The 9,566-nt window shown below is 33.2% G+C and overlaps 1 protein-coding gene across 4 annotated transcripts in view; it reads right to left on the bottom strand.

The window, feature by feature from the left end:
• Positions 1 to 5,939: 5,939 nt before the first annotated feature.
• Cip2a (cellular inhibitor of PP2A) overlaps positions 5,940 to 9,566 on the bottom strand; it is a 34,961-nt gene continuing 31,334 nt past the window's right edge. For all 4 annotated transcript variants that reach the window (XM_070030291.1, XM_070030292.1, XM_070030293.1 and 1 more), the window contains 4 exons: positions 8,766 to 8,879; positions 8,098 to 8,180; positions 7,044 to 7,183; positions 5,940 to 6,312 (listed from right to left, as the gene is read on the bottom strand). In XM_070030291.1, coding sequence (XP_069886392.1) covers positions 6,142 to 6,312; positions 7,044 to 7,183; positions 8,098 to 8,180; positions 8,766 to 8,879 — 508 coding nt within the window. In that variant the 3' untranslated portion in view covers positions 5,940 to 6,141. The remainder of the gene's footprint in view (positions 6,313 to 7,043; positions 7,184 to 8,097; positions 8,181 to 8,765; positions 8,880 to 9,566) is intronic.

Below are 9,566 nucleotides of genomic sequence, written 5' to 3'. Positions count from 1 at the left end.
AGTCCAAGAGACTCTTGTCTCCAAATAATCAGAACAAAAATAACAACATAAATAAAAGCTGGACTCTCTGTGGCTCAAATGGGAGTGTCAGACGAGCAAAAAGCCTCAAAACTGGCACGCGTACTCACACACACACACACACAAATTTTTGAGCATCTGTTCAAATGTTTATCAGCTGTTTATATTGGTTCTTAATCTGAGTTGTCTGAATTGCCTGTTTACTATAAGGATATTTGCTTTTCTCTTCAAATGTAATTATTCTTTGCATATTTACATACCAATTCCATGTTTATCATTAGTATTAACTTACCATTTATCTCCCATATTTTGGTAACATTTGCTTTATATCTTGTTATAGCTAATTATATCTTTTCTTTTTATAACTGAATTTTTTTCATCAGGTTTTGGAGGATTATATATTATACTTAGTCAGTGTTTCTTGATAGTTCCAGTATTAGTTGCCAAGGGGATCAACAACAAATTTGCTATTTTCAAATGGACAAGTTAAGAACTGAAAAATCCAAAATAACAATGACTTAAACAGTACAGAACTTTATTTTTATGAGGTCTGGAAGGAGCAAATCCAGGGCTTTTATGTATATCCTGGTATAAAGGATCAGGTGTCGTCTATCTGATCATCTGCCATTCATGGCACCCCATTCTCTAGATTAAGTTATGATTCAAATTCTCTTAGCCAGCCATGTTCATGCACAATCAGGAACAGAGAAAGGTAAAAGAAACCATGCCTCGTTTAACAGTATTTTTCCCCAGAAAATTTTCATAATTTGCATTTATATTGCATTTATGATAACTTAATGGTGTAGCTTCAACGGATGTTTGTCACCCTGGCCAACAGAAACACTCCCAATTCCAGGGAATCTTGCACCTAGCTAAAAATTGAGGAAATAGAAACTGCATAAAATTTATATTGTGTTGCTTCCAAATAATTAGTTGGAAAAAAAAATTTTTTTTTTGGTCATGGGGCCTGAACTCTGGGCCTGGGCACTGTGCCTCAGCTCTTCAGCTCAAGTCTAGCACCCTACCACTTGAGCCATAGCACCACTTCCAGCTCTTTACTGCTTATGTAGTGCTGAGGAATCAAACCCAGGGCCTCATGCATGTGAGACAAGCACTCTACCATTGAGCTAACTTCTCAGCCCTAGCTAAGATATTTTGAGTCTAGTGATTTTTAAGGAAAATGTAACTTTTTATAAAAACTGATACTACTAAAGAGATAAATGGAGTCACTTTTGATACTTTTTTTCCCCCCTAGAGCTTGTTTATTTCTAAAGTCCCTCTTCCAATAGAAACACTTCCCTATTATCATTTTCTGCTATAGCCAGGCAGGCACAGATGTCTTAACAGATGATGCCTACTTGCTTGGAAAATTGATATCAACCTAATATTAATAAACAGCACCAATGCACACACCAATCCACTGCTCAGATTCATCAATCATTTACTTGCCATGCCTGATCACCTGAACAACTGGGATGCATCTTTCTGACCTGGAAAATGATCAACAAAATAATCTACTGGGGGAAGGGAAACTCTTTTCACCTAGAAGGATTAATGTTGGGTAGTTTTCAATGTGTGGCTTGGTTTAAGGAATAGCTTTTAAAACACTCTCATGGCTAGCATATTTTGAAGAAGGTTATATACTAAAAATGAATGTAATAAATTCTATTTTTAATAGGTAAAGATGGAGAGAAACAGGTGGTATGGCTTATAATGAATGTGGGTTATTATGGGGTTTTCTAGACCTTAAAGATGAATTTGAAAAGAAATTTCATCAATGTCAGCTGTAAATTAAAAATACTTTTTAAAGTAGGTCAGGTCTGTCTAATTTTGAGCTATTAAAATAGTTTGTAATTAGAATTAAGGGTCTAATTTAGGCAAGCAAGCTTCTTTCAATATTACTCCTTGATCATGTCTATTAGTAACTAAGAGTAAGGATAAATCTAGTTCTGAACTACTCATAATTCCAACATCTCAAGACTCATGGGTCTGTAATTCAAGAAGACATCTTCCCTCATGACTGAAACTTAACACTAGTGTGCAAAATGACCCAATAAAGCTAGACTCTTATGCAGTGGTGCTTCAATAAACTAACTCTCCAGGAAACACTTTATTTCATTAATAAAGTGAATTTATGCCAAGTACTTTCTAATTTTAACTCATGTAAATCAGAGATTCTTGATTTTACAGCTGTGAAGAATATACACTATGTAAAACTTCTATTTGTCTTCATTAAACAAGAGGATAAAGTTCTCAAGTCAGAAATTTATTTTCCCTGTTATAAGATTCCTGTTATTGAATAAGTGGGATTTTAATTTTATTTTTATTATTTTTATGCTTGAAGAACTACTTGGTTCTCCACCTCTCTCTCTGCCTAAACCCAGGAATTGTTTCATCTCTAGCAGCCTGTCAAGATTCTGGAGTCAGAGTTCTGCTTTCAGATAGGAGAGCAAGATGGGGTTTTCACCATGTTGAGCTCACTGGGGACCTGACACTGGCCAGTCAGGAGTAGATACTCTGCAATCCCTTTTTTGTATGAAAAACCTAAATGGAAATTTTGGAAGGGACTCATTGCTTTTCCTTTATTCAGTTCTCACCTACCCTGGGCCAGAGAAAGGCAAGGGTGAGATGCGAGTTTCTGTCCAGTTCAAAAATAAAAGAAGTTGGGGCATCAGGCAAACATGCTTAAAAACTATCCCTTGTCAACCTCTTAGCTTCAGTCATTTGGCCACTCCAGATGAAATGTGACAAAATCCTTTTTAAATGTCTTTTTCTAACATAGGGCCCTTGGTTCACGGTTCTGTCAGAATACTTCTAGCCTTAACAGGATTAACTGGGTATTCCACAACTTACTAGCTAAAATTGACTGTGGGACAATCCTGTTTAATTAAACTCTAAAACTGTTGTTTGTCCTAGGGCTAATCATACATCATTGTATTTGAAGTCTAAGAAATGGATAGGGCTAGATATCTAATATATTGTATTTTTTCTTTCTCCAGATTAATAAAATGAATCATTACTCTTAAAATAACAGTGAAGGTAATATAGTGGAAATGTAGACTATGTTTACTACTGAATCACTGTCAAATGCTCAGCTACTTACTGGAAAATTAGTTTTTAATAACATAATGAAGCTGAAACTTAATCTTCTCTGTTAGCTTTAAAATGTCAAAGGGGGAAGGCCACAAAGATAGAGATAAAAGTTCTGAAAATAAAATTATTTTTTACAATTTAAGCCTGCCTGGATACTGAACATTCCTCCACACTATTCTATAGAAAATCCTGTAGTGATTGGACTGTTCTAGACCTATACGTCCTTTGATATCATAAGAACATAGAAACACTGGGTCATTGGGGGAATTAGATAATAACATCCAGTTGAGGGAAGATGTTTCTCTTTATGTAATGAGCTTTATAAAACAAGAATTCTCTCCAGAATATTGGGAAATGTTTAGATGAATACAAGCATAAATGAAGTAAACTTCAGCGTCTTTGAATAGAGGCAGTCAATATATAAAATGAAGGAATAAGATTGTGTAAAGATTTTCAAGTTATGTCCATTTTCTTTCTTTTTTTTTTTTTTTTTTGGGTCCGGTGTGGGGCCTGAACTCTGGGCCTGGGCGCTGTCCCTCAGCTCTTCAGCTCAAGGCTAGTGCTCTACCACTTGAGCCACAGCGCCACTTCCGGCTTTTTGCTTATGTGGTGCTGAGGAATCGAACCCAGGGTCTCATGCATGCAAGGCAAGCACACTACCACTGGGCCACCTTCCCAGCCCCTCAAGTTATGTCCATTTTCTAAAGAACCTACAATTTTAAAATTTCATGTTTCTGCTTAATTTACAAATTATAAAATAGCCTTGAATGTAAGCACAAATTATATAACTACTTCCTTATAACTACCTTGAGGAAAGTAAATTCAAACTGAAGGATATATATGTTAATGTTTTTCTTTTTTCAGTACTGGCAACTGAAGCCAGGGTCTATCTGAGGATTTACCTGAGCAACCACCCAGTCCTATTTTCATAATTCACAAGACTTTACTAAAGTCCAGATGTGGTATTCCACTTCTCAGGATTACATGAAATTTAAAACTTATAAATTGTTTTTTCTGAAATTTTTCATATATTATTTTCAGTCCATGTTTGATGACCATGGCAACAAACTACAGAAAGCAAAATCATGAATAAAGTACATGGGCCTACTTCATATGCCTATACAGATTTTTGAGAGTAGGCTAGCAAGTTCTATAAATGTACATTTGCAAAAAGGGCTAGACATGTATTTTCAACTAGATGGCTATTAAATTAAAATTACAATTAAATAAAATAAAAAATCCAGTTTTGGGGTTGTACAGGCTACTATTCAGACACGTAATAGCCACATATGGCAGTATAGGTCTAGAACAGTCCAATCATTACAGGAATTTCTATAGAACAGCATGGAGCAATGTTCAGTATTCAGGGAGGCTTAAATTGTAAAAAATAATTTCATTTTCCCTCAACCTTTTATCTATCTATCTCTTATTTTTGTGGCATTTGGGTTTAAACACAGGTCTTCTACCACTTATACCATATTCCTAGGCCTTCTGGGAGTCTTCAGTTTAATCACTCAGCATTTTACATTTTTTTTTCATTTTACAGAGCCTTCTGCTCTTAAGTAGCATATAAACATGGGAAGGTTTTTCTATATTAAAATAAATGTGTATGAATTTCCAAAGAAAAATAAAATGTATTCTTGTAGAACAAGTGTTAACTTAAAATGTTTTACTCAGCATAGTTTAAAGAATTGCAAAAAATGTACATAGAAAGCTATTATAGCTTTATATTACTTAATGTATTTAATGGAATACAAAAATATTTTTAAGCTTAATTTGTACAATAAATGTAAATCTAAACTTATCTAAATCAAATAGGGATAAGTAGAGAAAGCATCAAGTATATTAGTGGCTGTAATAGTGTAGAGCAGTAAGGTATATCAAAATATAAAACTTTTCTTACATGAAAAGGACATTTAACACACTTCAAAATTAAATGCCCTAATTAAGAACAATTTATGAAATAAATGCATATTACAATTAACAAACACATTTCTGTAGCAAGAGTAGAAATGTAAATTACCTTTGGAACTCAGTTGAAAGTGGTAACATTTTAAAAAGAGAAAATACAAAAAGACATTTTAAGAATAATTCCACAAGTTATTAGAGATAATGAAATTATTTAACTACCTGTTTACTAATTTTTGTACACTATTTCCTGCCAATTATGGTTTTTAAACTTAGAATTTATATCTCTTCATCTAAAATGAATAAATATCATTTTGCATTCAGAGATACAATATTTTAGAGAAGTTTCTTTAGTAATATCATAGCACCTCTCTTCTTACTAATAGCAATTACAATTTATTAATCTTTAGGATTACTGTATTGTGGGGGAGGGAAGGGGAAATCAAAGGAGGAGACAAAAATGCTTGATAAGAAATGTCCTCATTACCTTGCTCATGTGATTGTAACCCCTCTGTACAGTATTTTTACAATAAAAAAAAGCTTATTAAAAAAAGATTTTAAAAGATCTAAGTAACACAATTAAAAATAATTGAACTATAGTTATGTGCCTGATGTAATGTTTTGGCCAATGATACTCCACATTTACAATGATGCCTGCATAAGATAATACTGACTGGTAAACTGCAGCTGCTTAGTTTGTGTAAGGATGTTTTAAGAGGTTTAAAAAAATGACAAAATTGCTTAAGGATGCATTAATCAAAATTTAACCTTGTCATCAAGTGATGATTATAGTTACAAGTGGGAATAAATCAGACACACACGAAAGGGAATATTAGAGAGACAATAATGGTTTCTAAAGAGTAATATCCTAATGTATAAGCTAAGGAAAGCTTTAAGCAATAAAGGCCAAAGACCGAAAGTAAAACTTAAAAAGCTCTATATTCAAAAGAAAAAAATAAGACATACACCAAATTAGGATCTTTACTAAATTAGATAATAATTCCGACTATTTTGGAGCCACAAAAATCACCTCCCTTTACCATCTTCTCCACCACATAAATTATTATTATTTAAATATTACAAAAATGTTATTACATTACAAATTCCAAAGTGCCATAATGTCTATATACTCAGATTCACAGTTTCTGGACTTATTTTTCCACCACTTAAACTGTGGATCATCGCTATCATGTGAGAGTGTTTGTTCAACTCTTCTTGCTGGGCTTTCATCAAAGATTCTTTCTCTTCCAAACGACCTTCTAATTGGGCCTTCTGTACCTCTAGGGAGGAAGCCTAAGGAATTAAGAAATCAGAGATTAAAAATTTAGGAGAAAGAGAATAGTATATGTATTTTTATAGATACATAAATGTGTATAGAAAGCTAAATTAATTATATGATAAATTTAAGTAATAAATAATAGACATTGGCAATGCTTTAAAAATCAATGCTAACAGCTATGAACTTGAAGAAAACAATATATAATACTATTCAGAATTACTAAAAAGGTAACATATTAATGTAGGCTCTCTGAAACTATTTATGTGTCATTAAGTTTTATGCCTCTTCTGTTACTAATGTTCTATAAAATTTCAACTTTTAATCCTAGTCTGTTCTCATCTCTGGTTGTAAATGGGCCAGAAAGCAGATCATAGCTATGACCCAAGCAATAATAATAACAACATAGAAAGAGCATTGGACTCAAGATACCAGACACATGTTTATTACTGAAACTGTTAACCATAATCTCAGACTCAATCTCTTCATTTGTAAATTAGAGCATTCATATATAGGGATTAGTATCTGGAGGGATTAGTATCTGGTAATGTAAGGAGAATTTAAATAGTTAATATTTCAGAGAGTTCTTTGCAAATTATAAATATCTAAACAAATATGAAAAATTATTATCACCCTTATAAGCAGAAATATATCTATATATTTTCACTAAAGAAACAACATTAATCTATCCAAGTTGACCCTTTCACAGACTTTTAAATTTTAATGCAAACTGAAACTAAAGTCTTACCTTAATGCTCAACTCTTTTTTTATCTGTTCCGTTCTGCTTAATTCTTTTCTAAGAATGTCAATGGCTTCATTCTTATCGTTATTTTCTTTTTCTAAGACTTTAATATTTTCTTCTTGTACCTTTGCTTTTTGATACAAATCTTAAAACAAAAAATCGTCATTAGTCATACTGATAGTACTCTGAAAAGGTTAGATAGCTACTGCAAAATCAAAGACAATAAGAATGAAGAAATAACTATCTGGATGTAAGTTTTTCAAAATTTGCTAAACAAAAGTCACCATGAAACTCTTCTCCTATGACATCAGTGTATAGAAAACAACAAATCTTGATACCTTTCTCTACTTCCTGTTTAAAATGTAATATACCATAAAGAAAGGAAGGGCAATCTGTAGAAGTTATAAGGATTACAAGAGGAGAGCCAAAAACATAAAAAAAATTATAAATGTGCTGCAATGCAAATGAATTGTAACTAAAAGTGTTTTGTGGATCACTTCACAGACACCATATGAAGAAACTAGTAAATACACTAGGTGCTAGTGATTCACCCCTTTAATCCTAGCTATTAAGGATGAGTTTTGAGGACTGACATTTGGAGACAGTCAGGGCAAAGACTCTTATCTTCAGTTAAGCAGCAAAAATAGAACTAGAAGTGTAACTCAAGTGGCAGAGTTTAAGACCTTAAGTTCAAGGCCCAGTATTGATGTGTACATGTGTGTGCGCGTGTGCTCACGCGCGCGCGCGCGCGCGCGCACACACACACACACACACACACACAAACACGTATGCAAAACTAGTAACTAAAAGTTACTTAGCATTGCCACCTACTGTTATGTTCCTTAAGTATTTTTTATTTTATATTAACACCCAGATTTCAAAGAAAAGAGGATTTCTTTTTCAGTCAAATTTTTTCAAATTGTACTTATGAAATGTTATAGCATGAAAAAGGAAGTAATTTAAAGTTAAAAATAATAAAAACTAAAATAAATCATGTTTTGATTTTATTCTAAAATAATATATGCTAAAAATAGACAATATCAAACAAAGGCTACTTACTTGTTAATTTACATTCTCTGTCTACTAATTGATTCTGGACTTCTTTTCTCTGTTCTTCTTTCTCTCTCAACTGAGCAATAGTTCTGAAGTACAGAAGAAAAAAATATCACCAAATCATATCATTTCTGACTTTTTGTCCTTAACAATTTTTTTTTTTTAAGGTAGGTTGTGGGGCCTGAACTCTGGGCCTGGGCACTGTCCCTAAGCTCTTCAGCTCAAGGGTAGGGTTCTACCACTTGAGCCACAGCGCCACTTCCGGCTTTTTCTGCTTATGTGGTGCTGAGGAATTGATCCCAGGGCCTCATGCATGCAAGGCAAGCACTCTACACTGAGCCATCTTCCCAGACCCCTAACAAATTTTTTTTACCATAGGGGCTGGGAAGGTGGCTCAGTGGTAGAGTGCTTGCCTTGAGCTGAAGAGCTCAGGGACAGTGCCCAGGCCCAGAGTTCAGGCGCCACGACCGGACCAAAAAAACCCCCAAAAAACAAAAAAACAAATTTTTTTTTACCATAAAATAATAACAATAACTACCTGTAAAACCTATCAAATAAATATTTTTCTCTAACATAAATGATAATTTATAAATTTTATCAATAAGAACAATATTCTGTGTAGAAAACTGTTTTTAAACTCCAAATAATTAGAATAAAGAATTAAGAGATATTACTTTTCATTTTGTTGCTTGAGTGATTCATTCAACTTCTTCACTGTCTCAATTTGTTTATTCAGAGAATCACAGGTAATCTCTAAGTCTTCCTTTTTCTTCTCAGCAGTTTCATTTCTAAAAGGACAAAGAAATGAGCTGGTATTATTTAATGGACGAAAATGCAGAGAAAAGAAAATTAGTGTTCTTTAAGAAGAATAAAGTCCAAGTTTTGGCTGGCTGCTGGGATTAAAAAGTATTATCAGGTAGAAATGTTTGCTATCAGTCTCATTGACAGGCATATAGCATTATTTTACAAATTATAATGCACCACACAATGCTGCATACACAACTGTTCTTAAAGAAATGTATAATTCTAAATTTCTCTGCTTCTTTATTTTATTTTGCCTATATGGTTAAATAGTGGAACAATTACTTCAAAAGTGATCATCTCATAAGCACAATGTGTCTTTTCATGTTTCTAGAAGAATTTCAAACAAACAAAATAAAGTCATAATGATAAATTATATCTCGTAACATTGAGAGGATTTGAATACTAATACCAAATATCTGTGCTTTTAGACTTGATGTTAAGAAGTTTGACTTAAGATGACCAATTTAACGTAAGACTAATTGTGACAAATTCATTCAACAATAATTAACAGAGTTAATGCATCATATTATTTATCATTTATAAAAATTTATAAAAATAGGGATTTGTAGGCTGGGAGCTAGGGGCTCATGCCCGTAATTCTAGTCAGGAGGCTTAAATCTGAAGATGAAGGTTCGAAGCCAACCTGGCCAGGAAAGACTGTGTGAGGAGAC

Source organism: Dipodomys merriami, unplaced genomic scaffold (genome assembly GCF_024711535.1).
Source record: "Dipodomys merriami isolate MVZ:Mamm:240054 unplaced genomic scaffold, mDipMer1.0.p SCAF_2, whole genome shotgun sequence".
NCBI classification, from domain to species: Eukaryota; Metazoa; Chordata; class Mammalia; order Rodentia; family Heteromyidae; genus Dipodomys; species Dipodomys merriami.
Note: the sequence above shows the minus strand (reverse complement) of the source record. Positions and strands in the feature narration are given on the sequence as shown.